General features: G+C 31.4%; 1 protein-coding gene across 1 annotated transcript; it reads left to right on the top strand.

Moving 5' to 3' along the window:
• Positions 1–7,131: 7,131 nt before the first annotated feature.
• On the top strand, positions 7,132–9,580 carry LOC11440395 (polygalacturonase). The gene is made up of 4 exons (XM_024780678.2): positions 7,132–7,722; positions 8,331–8,620; positions 8,715–8,943; positions 9,141–9,580. The coding sequence occupies exons 1-4, from the start codon at positions 7,258–7,260 to the stop codon at positions 9,357–9,359; spliced, it is 1,203 nt and encodes a 400-aa protein (XP_024636446.2). The 5' UTR covers positions 7,132–7,257; the 3' UTR covers positions 9,360–9,580.
• The last annotated feature ends 6,445 nt before the right edge of the window (positions 9,581–16,025 follow it).

Below are 16,025 nucleotides of genomic sequence, written 5' to 3'. Positions count from 1 at the left end.
TAAAACTGTCCCAATGCCTTCTACTTCAATGTGTGCACCATTCAACATTCTAACTTTGGAAATAGTACTTTTGTTGAGCTCTTTGAATAAGTCTCGATCATGAGTCATATGGTGCGTACAACCGCTGTCGATGAGCCAATATTTTGAAGGTTGCTTTGTTGCAAAAGTTGACATTGCAAGTAGTTGTTCCTTTGATCCTCACTGATGGGGTTTGTGTTTGTTTTTGTGAGAAGGTGAATGAGAGACAATTTTGAGGTTCAATGAAACAACATTTATAGAACCCGGAAGCAATTAAGAAGAGGGTTGAGGTGACTTGGCATGGAACTGAAGACAAGGTTTGTTGGGTTAATTATCATTAATTGATGGTGAATCTTTTGAGGTCTTTTAGTTTTAACATTATGTATGAAGAAGGCCAAACATAGTTTTGGATAAAATCCGTTCGTTTGCATTGATTCAAACGCCCGGTGGCGTCAAGAACAATTGAAGTGGGAAGATTTGATACCTCAATAATCATTTTTTTTTTAAGTAGTCTATGAGTTAAAAACTCACCTTTTGAAGTTGAATGAGTCGGATGTCTAAAGTTTGAACCTCGACCTATACATATGTTATGTAATGTCTCTATTAATTGAGTTAAGTCTGCGAGGTCATTAATACGATAAGAGTTACGGTAAAACATGAACTATGAATTCATATCGAATAAAAAATTAGAATTAATTATATTTTTTACCCCTATTTTATCATATTAACAAAAATAACTTCCCAAAATTAAACTTTTTTGTCTCATATCATTCCAATTTTTTGTCAACCCATATCTTTTACCCCAAATTATATGATTTTTAGCCTAAAAATTGTGATTTTTTTGTTGTTGTAAGTTATAATTTCTCTTATGATTTACAATTGCGATGATAAATCACCATTTCAAGATAAAAATCTAGGTAATGCTCTCAGATGGTGGTATGAACACCATCCTGAGTCGAGTTGGATCTTTCACCATTTATTTTATTTTAGAAATTTAAACTTGGATTTTGGGACGTGTTGCCACTTTCCTAGATGAAGAGGAGGTGAATTCAAAATTGTGGGATTTTATTTCTGAGATGAAGAGGAGGCGAATTCAAACCCGGACTTGGCAAATAGGTGAGTAAGAAATAAGATGAGGAAGCCCCTTAGCCGAGTAAACGATAGGTGGTGCTCAAAACTGGATCGAACTTGGATAGGTGATACCCTTTCTCAAGGCCACTAACTTAGAACTTGGATCGTCAAATGCCCAAAACTGAGTTAAAAACATAGTGGAGCTGAACAATGATGTGAAATCCATGATCTTTGAGTGAATGCGCTTTCATTTCAAATGTATCAAAAGGAAACCAATAAGCTAAATAGGAATAAATGTTAAGTTTCACTTAAGACTTATGAGGGAGCTTAATTACTTGCTTACTTGTTAGAGTCAGGCTAATAAAATTACCATGCCAGCAATTCAGTAATTCAGTAAAGAAGTCTCAATGCTAATAATTGTTTAAAGAAATGAAGGAGAAGACACACTCTATATTGGAGTTGCGCGCAAAAGGATTTTGTCAATGAATTATGACAAGGAGAAGAGATTGAAGCCAATCATGTGGCACTACGATCCCACTATAGCAAGAGACTCATTACTTAAACTTGCAAAAATTAGCCGAGTAAGGGTTAATCATGTCGTTTAGCTAATATACAATAGTCACACTATAAATAACAAGTTTATTTTCACAATTTTATCTCTTTATCTTTCTACCTTTATTTATGCATTTTTTTAGGATAGCTTAAACCCAAAAATAATTGTACCTAACACTCTATTTGCGAAGTTAGGGAACCTACATGCGGAGGATAAAGTTTTACCCTCAATGTTAATCGCTTGAAGCAAAGAGAATCATAGTCAAGGAAACTCAACCGACCTCGACTAATTTCAATTTCAATCAACGAATACATAAACAAAATTTATGAAAATTTATATACATATAAAATACATGAAAGAAATACGCATGAGATATTCTTCATTGATACAGAATTATGAAGATTACAATTCACCCAAAATGATACTTGTCATCAAAACATGTTGGAACACTATGAGTGTATGCTTTGAAAGGTCTCCAATAAATTTGTAGCATACTTAATAAAAAATAAAAAAAATAAAAGAGAAATAATATTTGTATTCTCTCTTTATTGTTTTTTTATACCAATAAAAATAGAGTAGAAGTCGCACAAATATCGTTGCTCAACGAAATAAGAATCTTAATTGCGGCATATTGTGACAGTAGAATTAGGCAACTACCTATTGTTCATGCACCTTCCTTTAGTTATTGTAAGAAGAAATCCCATGTGATATATTATACCCAAAAAACATGGAAATCACATGTGATATAGCATTATTAATAGTATATGGTCAATTACGTATATTGCATTATACAATTCATCATGCTTTCAAACTCATATTTGTTTTGGTTGATTCAATTTTTATGTTTGGTTGATTTACAAATTCATATTATCATATAGATAGACATAAATATTGTGTGAATAAATAATGTTTAAATGTCAAGCAGCATACAGATCTTGCACCCTAAGTTACGTTATTACTATGTATTTTCAATGGACAAAGTGAATGAATTAATTAGCAGCGAGTTAATCGCAAGCTAGCTCGACCAAAAACATGCACAACATGATCCGCATGGAAGAATCCAATAATGTTTTATTTAAATGTTGTTTTGTTGTTGCATAAAGGCAGCATTTATAAAATGAGTATATAGGAGAATGTCGAGCTTGCGTGATTTTGATGATGAGTGAATTTCAGTATATATGCAGTTTAAATATAAGTCATGTAAATTGAAAACTTAATTCAACAATGCTATTCATTGTTCTTGCTCGTTAGAGCGTACTACAGTGGGTGCACCAAACAGAATCGTGGAATGAATTACTTCAAGTAATTCAACTAAGCTGTTATTTATTGGAAAAATGAGTATGCATAAATGAAATGATGACGTGAATTAGAGCATGCATTTTCAATAGGGAATCTTTTACCCAATAGAAACTTCATCCTATTCAAGACTTTCATTAGAGAAAAACACGAGTATATACTATATACTAGTTCCAACAACTATACAAATAGGGATGTGCAAGGCCATCACTACTTTTAGGTTTTCTCGCGATGATGAATGTTGACTCGAGAAGATGAATGTTTGTCCATTGTTATTTCAGAACTCTGGCGGTTACGTCAGTGGTTTTGGAAGAAAAACCCCATCTAGGTAGGTTCAGTTTGAAATCTTTAGTTTGTGGCTGTATTTCTTGCCTCTGATTTCTGGTTCTTTCCAGATCTACAACTTTCAAGGCGTTTGGTTTATTGCCAACCACAATGGTGGTTTTGTGTCTGTTAATATTTGATGGTGTTCTTTCATGTGTCGTCGTTTTACTATTTATGGTGCTCAGATTTGTCGATCCCTCATTTTGGATATGTGATTGGTTATCGGTCATTTTATGTATCAAGACCTTTTCGCTTCCGTGATTCTTAGTTATGGTTTTGTTTGGCTCGAAAGCGCCTATGTTTGATTCACACAACATATTTTTCTGCTTTGTGGTTTCGCATCCGGATGCGGATTCGTTAGGCAAATGTGCATTTGATTCAGTTTCTTTTAGACAACTTTTATTGTATTTGGACTTTTTGAATACTCATTTAGGTTGATGATGTGGTTTGATTGAATTAGGTTTAAGTTCACCCATATTTTAGATTCTCTTTTATTTTCATTTTAATATATATAAGATATTGCAAAGTGTTTCCTATCTCCACCTCATTTGCTTAAAAAAAATCATAAACTAAATTGAGATGTTAACTTCCACTCAAAACTATTATTTTATCAATAACGAAATGAAATAAAATTAAATATGTTAAATTTTTATTTTATTTGGATATATATTTTAAAGGGGAGAGATATTTTGACTCTAAGAGTAAGTTTGTAGACTTACTCCAAATCACAACCTTTCATTATATTTTAATCTAACAGCTTGAATGATAGTCTTAATTGTTAATCATGTGACCCTCTTTTTGAATCTCCTTCCTCATAAATACTTTATTTGATTATTCTCTTTTAATTAATTACTTCTCAAAAAACAAATCGGCTTTTATTGTATCCTAATTCCATTCCATCAATACCCCTCCCAATTCAAAAAGTGTTTTCAGTCTTTTTTTTGAATATTATCATAAGGTTGCATTACAAATTCTACAAATTATATAAATTATATTGCTTTCAACTTCGATTGCAAAGCACCACTGGTTATCCAAAAAAGAAAGAAATATTAATACATAAAACCAATGGCAGAGAATGGGAGCATGTAGAGACGAGGCTGTGGAGTGGAAGGTAAACCTACCATTCTAACTCTTGTCATGATTAATATCCAATCAAAAGAAATATGGATGGTATATTCCCTAAAAAAAAATATGGATGGTATATAGAAATTCAATTGGGCGAGTTACTTATATAATGGAGTTAAATTTTTTTTGTTATTTTAACTGAAATAAAAAACGAACACATTTAAGAGTGAGTTTAAGAGGAACGAGATTTTTGTGTAATTAAGGGAGAATAATTGGAGAAAGTCTTTATTTGGATGGAGATCCAAAAAGAGGTCACATGATTAACATTTAAAACTATCATTCAAGCCGTTAGATTAAAATACAATGAAAGGTTGTGATTTGGAGGATGCCTTTGCACATTGTGATGGGAATACGCTAGACCGGCCTAGAGAGGTCTAAAACTTAGCCTATGACTAATCAGACCATACTTTTTTCTTAAATAGAGAATGCTTAGACTTTTTTATAAGCTTATTTAACTAAAAAGGTTAGGCCATGTGCCATGATAAAAAAAAAAGCCTATTAGACCGGCTTACTTAAGTAAATATGAATAATATTGTTTATTACTATTATTAGAATTAAATTATAAATTTGTTATCATTTTCAATAATTTAACTACATGAGCTTTTCGTATATTTAAATGTATTATTATAAACTAGAGTTGAAATATGATATAGTATATAATCAAATTCTCTAAAAATTCATGTTAAATATCAAAAGCGAGTTTAATCTTATTGATTTATTAGTTTGCTAATCTATTTAAACTTAGATCGCGTTACTTATTTAAATTTGTTCATATGAAATATATTTTTAACCAGACTAACAACTCGTATCAGACTTTCAAATGATCACACTCACGTTCAAAAGATAAGCCTACGGCAGGTCGCTAACCAGGCTTAGGCCTTAATTTTTTTTTAAGATTAAGCCTAGGCTTTGCAAATTCTGCCTCGGTCAAGCCTTTTCCCACCCATTTGGTACCACATTAAATTGTTAATTGTTTTTAGTGTGAGTTTCAATACCAAAAATTAATTTAAAAAATAGAAGTATTGTGTTGAGGGATCTTTTTCGTCAACAAATCCGCCAATAACATTACTGACATCAGTATTATTGAGGATCTTTTTCGTCAACAAATCCGCCAATAATGTGTATTACTGAGGGATATGCTACACTACCGATAGATTAATTCTATCAATAATAACCAAAAATTTTGTAGTGTCAATTATACAAATACTCTCAGAACATTTTAAAAAATAATAATAATTAGGATATCATCTATTTCTTCTTATCTTCTTAAATCAAATATTTTTTCAAATACACATTTAATAATCGAACTATGAATCAAAAGGTTAACGAACATTTATGTTAGGCTGTATTGATATCTACTTTGTTCTCATTTTCTACTGTTGTTACCCAAGATATAAATCCCACGTGCTCATCAGTTTGTATCCTTTAACGTCGCTTTTTATATTCCTCTTCCTTAACCAACTTTAGGTCTTCCTTTTAGGTAAACCTGGCTATGATACTGTTAGAAAACGTCTGTCAATTTAATCCATTATCCATGCATAAAAGAGGAAACACTTCCAATATCAAATCTATGTTGATAAAATTAGGATATAAGTTAGGTGATAACTTAAAAGTTAGCTTTTGTCAAAAAAAATAAACTTAAAAAGTTATCTTACAACTGAAAAAACTAATTTATACTAGTTGTTAACTGATAATTAGTGACTTATAGCTAGAAAACAAGTTAATATATGTTTGATAATGTTGTAAATATAAAATTATAAAATAACATAAAAGTAAGTTATAAATTAATTTTAGAAAAAAAATAAAAAAATTTGTCAAAAAAACTAACAAAAAGTTGGATGAGTCTTCCAAACTCATTAGTTCAGAATTCATGCCCACAATAATGTTAGGCCAGAATCCATGCCCTCAATTGGGTTGGCATAAATAATACTTGACGCAAATGAAATAAGAGTAGTGATACATAGACCATCTTAGGTGGCATATACCACTTATACATCCACACACAATTGTGATATGTGTCTATGTGTTCCACACACACACACAAAAACTGTCATTTATTATCTCTCACACACTCTCATATGGGGTGATACAATGTGTGTATGGAAAAAAAGGTGTACATAAATTATCCATGAATCCCTCAAAAAAAAAAAAGAATAATCCATGAAATATATATCAACACGATAATTAAGAGTCAATACGAAGAAGTTTTATTTTTGGTAACTACAATCAATACAAAGAAGTTGGTTATGCCTTAACGTGCATTTTTTATATGAGATAGTGGGTAGTTACTTAATTTTACAAAACAAAAAGGAGAAAAAATCGTTAAAGGGTCTTTAAATGGAAGTTAACAAAAAATGAAAGTAGAAATGGATTAGGAGAATAGTTAGTTATTAACGTACACACATCCTTCATATCTATTCTACGACAATATATTCCTACTATATTTAGCATTGTTTTTCATAATGGAAAATTAACTTTTTTTTATAATAATGAAAAATTAACTAACACACGCAAAGGGTACTTCCGAAAAATCAGGTTCATATCTAACTCCAAAATTTCGGCGCGACTTTTCCTCAACTTTCAAACATTTTTTGTTCTAAAATTCAATCATTTTGTGTAACTAATTCAATTTCTTGTTCTAAATTCTAATTGAGAAAATACATGAAGAAACTAACATAAACTGTGTAATACGTAATTAGCCAAAAAAAATCCAAATTCTTAAGCTATAAATACCCTCACAACCGTTACAACTCCCACCCCACTACCTTCTTCACCACTTCTACCACTCCATAATCTTTCAACTTCTTAATTTCCTCTAACACATTATTTATACAACTCTTCCAAATTCTTCATTACAATATTTCACCAGAATGTGTAAACTAAACAATCTTCTTCCTTTTGTCTTAATCATAATCACATTATCTTGTTACTTAAATTCCTCAACCGCAAAAGCGGCGTCGTCGTCGTCGACATACAATGTAATAAACTATGGAGCCAAACCAGATGGTAAAACTGATTCCACAAAGGCATTTGGAAATGTATGGGCTAAGGCATGTTCCTCGCCGTATCCGGCATCAATTTACGTGCCACAAGGGAAATTCTTACTTGGAACTGCAACATTTAGTGGAAAATGTATCAATAAAGCTATTTCCATAACCATTGATGGCACTTTGGTGGCTTCATCTAATTACCGTGTAACCGGTAAAAATGGTAATTGGTTGAAGTTTCAGCATGTCGACGGGGTTTCGATCCGCGGCGGTTTGCTTGATGGACAAGGTACTGCTTTGTGGGATTGTAAAAATTCGGACAAAAGTAATTGTCCAATTGGAGCCACGGTAATGTCTTGTCTCATACATTGGCATTGTAGATGATTATTATTTTCCATCTTATTTATTTGTCTGGTTTTATTAATCTTTAATTTGAACAAGTTGGAGTTAAGTTAACTCAGGTGATCAGTTACATTTTTGAGTTTATGTATTTAGTGGGAGTAGGCAATGATATAATGGAATGGTTAATACTTAATATACAACTTCTTGGTCTAGTTGCGGTATATAAAAGTTGAAGCATGGGAGTTAGTAAATAATACATAAAAATAATATGTCAATAATTGGTTATATCATATGATTCTTTCTGGTTTGTTTATAAATCATATTGCACATATCACACAAACCAATCCAAAAAAAATGTTACATACAAAATATGTGGAATAGAATGATATACGTGAGTGTAGGATAATGCAATAGCTTGTAAAATCATCAATAAATTATAATCACGTTATGTTGGAATTATTGGTGTAAAAGAAGTCAATTTTACTAACACAACAAAGTTGCATTTTGTTTTGTAAAAAAAATAGTAATTATTTGATGATATTATTTTATAGAAGAAAAAAGGCGTTGACGGTGGTTAACTTTTTTTTTTTTTTTTTGTGTGCGGTGGTTTTCAGACGTTGGAATTTAGTAACTCAAAAAACATTATGATTAGTGGTTTGACATCAATGAATAGTCAAATGTTCCACATAGTGTTCAATGGATGCGAAAATGTAAAAATGCAAGGTGTCAATATCATGGCAGCCGGAAACAGCCCAAACACCGACGGCATCCACGTCCAAATGTCCTCCCATGTCACCATCGTCAACTCCAAAATTCGAACCGGCGATGATTGTATCTCAATTGGCCCTGGTACAAGTAATTTGTGGATTGAAAACATTGCATGTGGACCGGGACATGGAATAAGGTTCTTTTTTTATTACTATTTTCTTTTCTTTTTAATTGTCGTTTTATCAAAGTATTAATTTATTTAAACATTGCATGTTGGATATTTGTTGCAGTATTGGAAGTTTAGGATGGAAATTGAATGAACCAGGAGTACAAAATGTGACAGTTAAAACAGTTACATTCACAGGAACTCAAAATGGTGTTAGAATAAAATCTTGGGGTAGACCTAGCAATGGATTTGTGAGGAACATCTTTTTCCAAGATGCAATCATGGTTAATGTCCAAAACCCAATTGTAATTGACCAGAATTATTGCCCAAACAACAAAGGCTGCCCCGGTCAGGTAATTGGTTTCATAACATCTTATTGCACCTCATCCTAGTCAAACAAAGTTGATGTATCTGATTCAAATTTTAACCGGTTCCATCAATTTTATTTTTTTTACTTTTTTTGCTTATATTTGAGACAGAAATAGTATAATTTTTAGCACGAAATTGAGCTGATTATATGTATTTTTGTTGTTGAAATTATTAAATTCAGGCCTCTGGAATTAAAGTGAGTGGTGTAACATACCAAAACATTCATGGAACATCTGCAACACAAGTAGCTGTGAAATTTGACTGTAGTTCAAAGTATCCATGCAGTGGAATAAAGATGAAGGATGTAAAGCTCACTTACAAAAATCAAGTAGCTGAAGCATCATGTAACCATGCTGGTGGAGCTGCCTTGGGTTCAGTTCAACCAGAGAGTTGCTTATAGACACCAAAAATATTATTAAGCAAGGATCATGAATGGGAGCTATGTCTTTGTCTTGATATAATATAGATAATTAATTAATTCATACAATGTATCACTAGTAATAACACTATGTTGTAGTTTGAGAATGGTTTATTGCTTGATCTGAGGTGTTTGTGGCCCATTTAGCCACAGTGGAGCCTGGTCTTGCCATTGTTATGGACTATAGAAAGTTCAATTTTCTATTGCACGATTGTATCTCCACTATTCAAATTGTATGCGTATATATGTAACAGAGAAAATTAATGGTATATGAATTACGGTATATTGGAATTTTTATACATATTCTTCTGGTTTATTCCATTTTAGTGATTGAGTACTTGATATCAATTTCATACATGTATACATAATAGAAATATATTGGTTATTCTTGTTCCTGCATCTCTTTTTTTTGGTGAATACTTGTTCAAATTTCTACTTGTTCCTTCATCTGCCGCATCATTTGATTGATTTTTTTAGTGTTTGGGAGCATTTGGAAGAATCCAGCACGGTTAAAAGTTATAGGTTTTTCATGGAAGGCCCTTCATGATAGTATTCCTTCTAAGTATAATCTCCGGATTAGGGATGTCTTGCCTATCGAGTCGTCAGTCTTTTGTGAGTGGTGTGGTGATGCAGTGGAGACGACGGTTCACATCCTTCTCCATTGTGGTTTGGCTAAGGGAGTGTGGTCAAAAGTAATGCGGTGGTAGAACATTAGCCTACTTATACCTCCATAAGTTATAGGTCCTTTTCGCACGCCTTCTAATTTGACAATTTTACTTCGATTGAATTTTGTAGTTCGAAGTGCATTTGATATTTTTTTTAACCCAGTTTTGTTCAGATTCAACTAAATTTATTAAAATGACATAATTGTAAATGTTATTATTTAAAATTGACAACAAAATTTGATAATCCATCACGTATTATTAATTAAACATGATTTCATAAAACATTTGTATTAACATAACACTCTAGTGCAAGAAGATAGAGGGAGAAGAAGGAAGAAGACTTGTCATCCCTTTCGCACATCCTACAAAAAAATTGGAAAAACAAAGATGATGGAACATGAGAAGGTGGAAATTAATCTAAACAGTCATAGATAAACCAATATCGAATACAAGATGGAGAAGAACAATCATCCTTTGACTATTCATACTAACCGCATAAGATGACATGAAGGTTTATGTTGACCCTTTGTATGGAAGGCCAAAAGTGAACCGATGACATCATAACCTCCCCAAAACAAAAGTAAAAGTAAGAAAGAAAAGGGAAGAAGGAGATGAAGATGAGTTTCATAATGAAGAAAATGGAAGAATGTGAGGGTATTTATAGACAAAAGGTCAAAATGATCACATAGAATGTACATAAATTAATAAAACGTGTAAAACACCATTTTTTGATCCAAAATCATCTGACCTTCTAAAGAATTATTGACCAAGCAACTGTCCAAATTCTGGAAGGTTTCAGATTATATAATTTGAACTCATGCCGATATTAGTTCGGATTTTATAATCTAAAAAATGTTCAATCTGAGTTAAAACTTGTGTTTTCAAGGGTTTGGTAGTTTCAGATTATATAATCAAAATCAGTCAAATACAGATTTTTCGGTGGTTCAAAGTATATAAAACGTGTCAAACTTCCCAAATCACAATTTTTAATACAATTTGGGCGTATTTTGAATTACGTAGTCTAAACCAAAATTAAGCATGCATTTGAATTATATAATATGAAACCTTCAGAAATTTTGATTGTGACGTTATAAGCACGGTTTGATCGGTTTGTGGTGTAATACTTTTTTTGGATGATTTTACAAGTTTCGTTTGACTGAAGTTATAAAAATATTTTATGATGGTTTTGTGGCTATAGATATCACTTCTTTCTTTTTCATTTTCATTGCAATTCCCCTATTCTTTCCTTCGTCTTTTTTCTTTCTTACTTTTCCCTTTGGAGCGTGGTTATAATGTCATGGTCACCGTTAAACAATCATATCAATCCCGAAATTGTTGTTAGGGATGTGAATAGGTTAGGCCGGCCTACAGGGGTCTATGACCTAGCCTACGATAGGCCAGACTTTTTTTTTAAATAGAGAAGGCCTAAGCTTTTTTCAGAAGCCTATTTAACTTAAAATGTCAGACTGGCCTATTTAAGTAATTTTGAACAATATTATTTATTATTATATTATATCTTGTATTTTGAATTAAAATAAAAATTTGTTAAACTTTACAGTAATTTAAGCTTATTAGTATACATTATTTTTTTTGCACATTTAAATGTATTATTATAAACTATAATTGAAATATGATACAATATATAGTCAAATTCCTTAAAAACTCGTGTTGATTATCAAAAGAGAGTTTAATCTAATTGATCTATTAATTCGCTAGACTATTTAAACTTCAACCACATTGCTTATTTAAAGATGTTCATATGAGATAGGCTTTTAAACAGGCTTTCAGGACCAGGATCAGGCCTAAAAATTAAGCCTTTGATAGACCGCAGGCCAGGCTTAGGCCTTGCAAAGCCTAACTCAGCCTAACCTATTCCCATCCCTAATTGTTGTGCAGTTTTTTAGGATGGTATGATAGTTTACAAAGACCTTTGATCATCTATTTCTGATTTTACTTTTTTAATAGGATTTGGATTATATAATCCAAAATAGCACAATTAGGCTTCGGATTATATAATCGAATGGAGACAATTTGAGAATTCGGGAGGGTGTGCGAAAAATGAGTGGGGTGGAAAAAGAAAATTACTTTCTTTTTTTATTGGCTTTAAAGGTGCTCTTTGATCTTTCAACTAAATAAAGTTCTCTCTTTTCTGATAATGAAAATTTGTTCTTCTATTTGGCGTTGCTTTCTCCACCCCTCGCTGTATCATAAAATCTCCCACTCGGTTTTTTTTTCCTTTTTAATTTTATCTAAACTTTATTTTTTTGGTGAAAAAAGATTAAGTGAGGAGTTCACCAAGATCAGAGCAGGACTCAGCAAACAGTAATAAAAATATTTATATATCATTCACTAAAAAAGTCATCATATTAACAACCGAAATTGAAACCACAATATTGTGGTTGAGTCAACTCTTTACCAACTAAATTAATCTTCATTTGCTAATTTTACTTATATTTAGAAGTATATTTACACACGGAAGATTGATTCATAAATATAAACTCTCGACAGCTTTGGATGTATGCATCTGTTTTTTAGTAAGCCACAGTTAACCATGACAAAATTTATTATTTAATTGTTTTTTACAAAGAAACTATATTAAGCCTAAAATATATTTAGTAAGCTAAAAATATAAAGCTAAATTGGTACAATGTTTTATTTAAAGTCGTCTGTATCAACAAACTCTAGTAAGAGGCTCTGGTTATGTAACTATCATACGATGGCATTTGTCTTTGAAGAGTATATAATACTCTAAATATTTGATTAGATAATCTAAAAATATCATGTTACATTATGTATATACATGTACTAAGAAGTACAAAAAATTCAGGTGGCCATGGCCTCAATCCACCCCAACTAAGAGATCTCAAAATGTGCTCCACTGTTAGTGATGTATAACAGAATGGACCCAAAATCCACCATGGGGCCAATGGATCAAGATAAATAGACGATGATGTATAAAGCCAAATGCATGGTTTATCATTGTTTGAGTATATGTTGAGTCATTCCAATACAGTTCTTCTTTAGTGACAAATACACGATAATCTTGTTGGCCATGCTTTGCTTACTCAATGAATAGGGTAACATGTGGACCCTCTTATAGTGAGGATGTCACTTCCTATTACTTTGTGAACCGCCCTAAATTTTGTCCCTTTTTTCGTGTGAAGAAATTTATTGGCCTTAAGCATTTGAGATGTTTCCTGTGCTTTACTATTTATTAAAAAAAAAACTTATCATTACGGTTGTGACTTGTGAGTTAAATTCTTTTATTATGGGAATCTTTCTAAAATAATCTACTGCACTTTGCTTCAATAAGTTAAAGATTCTATAGAAGAGATGACAAGAGGGACCTCTTATAGCAGTAGACCTAACAACTATTTCTTTTGAAAGAAAGGGACGTCCCTTAATTAATTAAGGTAATAGAAATTTCTAAAAAGTCAAATACATCATCATGCCATAATATCAAATCCAAAGAAATCCTTCATGCCCTGCAACATCTCTAGTATTTATTCCCTATGTCTCACCCTATATAAGTCACTCTAAAAGTAAAATAATTGTCATATACTCCCTTCGGTTCTTTAGAAGAGACAATTTATTTTTTAGATATATTAAATAATTTTATGTATTTGATTTAGATTCTTGACTAGATACATATATTATTCAATGTATCTAAAAAGTCAACTTTCTCTTATAAATAGGACCGGAGAGAATATTATGTTTTATGATACCAATGAAATATTAATTTAAACAATTTTTCTCTTCATAATTAATTACACTTTTTTTAATTTATATATTATGTGGTTGACTTATATTTTAAGACAGAGCGAATATAATGATAGTAAAAGTAATAGATGTACTTGGAAAAGTATGATGAGAAAAAAGTTAATAGTCTTTCTAAAAAAATTCATTGTCATGACTCAAAGGTGATACTTCAAATAGTCTCACTCACTAAATTAATTTTAAAATTTCTCATCTTATGCAATTGTTGTGAATAATTCATCGTAAGATCTATGAATTATAATTTTTTCAATCTTATTTATAAGAAACATTTTAACCAACAATAGTTAGTATATTTAACTATAAAGTTGAATCAAATACATTAATTTTTGTTAACTCAAATATCTTTTATAAATATTTTTGAGTTTCATGTTGTTTGACACCCTCCTCCGGCTTGTCACCATAAATTAAATAGTGATGGCTATCATAATACCATTATTACTCGCTCCTCAGCTTGTCGTGGTTTAATTTGAGATTCGTTTGACAATTTCATCATAGGATTCCAATGTAATGTTGAAACCTCTACTGTTATTTCTATTGAGTTTTGGGGTCTTTACATGGGTTTATTATACTCACTCATAACAAGGGTATTACTTCTCTTTTTGTGGAATGTAATTCTCGAGCTGTTCTTTAGTTTGTTCGATACACTTCATCTCACATCTTGACTCTTCAGTCATTCTTACTCGATATTCGTCATCTTAACCATCTTCTAAATTGAAATATCTCATTGGAGCATATATACATGAAAGTTAACTCTTGCGTTGATTTCATCTTCAATGTTCTTATTCTTCTTTAGCTCATAAGCTTCATTTTGATGGAATGGAATGTATAATAATATCCTTATATTAATTTCTTAGTAGTTTTTGGTGGTTTTATTTCTTTTGGGTTTAGGTTCCACATATATACGGAATGGTGTTTAGCTTTTGTGTTTCCCATATATTCGGCACCTTGTAATTGTGCTTCTTTTTACCTTGCTCGGTGTGTCTTACGCCGGCTTATGTTAATAATATTGGCTGTTTAAAAAAAAAATCTTAATCTTTTTTTTTTTTTTAATTTCCTTCACTCATTAAAAAAAAAGATAATAAGTTAAGAAAATGTGGAAAAGTGACGTGTGAAAAGTATGTTTGCCCCACATGAAAATGTTGGGAAATCTTATCGTATCATGAAATTTCTAAAATATTACACATAATTAGTGTCGGTTAATCACAGTAACAAAAACCCTTCTTAATGACTTTGATTGCTTAATGGATAACGGAAAATGGACCCCGAAAGATTTCCTTAAACACCATGCACGCCCAATGATTTTAACAATTAGTCATAATTAGTGAAATGTTATTAATACCTTCATATATTAGTATACACCCTCCCTTTTATTTGCCAAATACACAATTAGGAAGAATTTATTTTTCAGAAAAAAACTTTTTAGAAAATTATTTTTTGAAACGTGAATATTGATATGATAACATATCTAAAATAATTTTTCATAATTGTGAATGTAGTTTGAGCATATGACTGTTTTGACTTCAACATTTCATAGAAGATATGAAAGGTGTATAATATGCTTGTGATGCTAAACTTTTTTCTCTATCAACAACTATCATATCATCGTTGAATTTAAATAGAAGATTGTTTATCCATTTGTGACTTCTTCGACTATGATCGTTTCTCTCATTGTGTGTTGTTGTCGAAGACACACTAAAAATACTATTTGTAGTCGTGCTTCACGACTTCAAACAGCACCACGACAGAGCAACTCGATATCTTCCTCGTGCTACGATCATTGTCAACAACATATTTGGTTGTCGGAAGCCACTGCTGCCTCCATAAAGTCTCTTGTTGTGAAAACAATGTTGAGGTATTAATAAAGGTCTATGATATAACATTGTAGTACTTCTCGTTGGATTGACGAGTATCACAAATTCAACATAAGTTTTTTCAACGTTTTTGTCTCTATTCATAAACATCTTAAAAAAAAAAAATCTTAGGTTACCTATCATGTAAGTGTTTCTGCGAGAATTCTTTACTATGAAATTTCTCTATGTTTTAGGCTCCCAAAAATAAGAAAAATCTTGATGATATATAAGTGTAGATAATCAAATTATTTAAATATTTTCAACCAGACAAACTTATACCCATGTAGTCTTTACGCTAGAAACCTCTCACTTTTTTTTTTTTAAGGAAACCTCTCACTTTGTTGTGTATTTAATTA

The sequence above is a fragment of the Medicago truncatula genome, chromosome 4 (genome assembly GCF_003473485.1).
Source record: "Medicago truncatula cultivar Jemalong A17 chromosome 4, MtrunA17r5.0-ANR, whole genome shotgun sequence".
In the NCBI taxonomy this organism is placed as follows: domain Eukaryota; kingdom Viridiplantae; phylum Streptophyta; class Magnoliopsida; order Fabales; family Fabaceae; genus Medicago; species Medicago truncatula.
The sequence above is the reverse complement of the archived record's forward strand: the minus strand, read 5'-3'. Positions and strand labels throughout refer to the sequence as shown.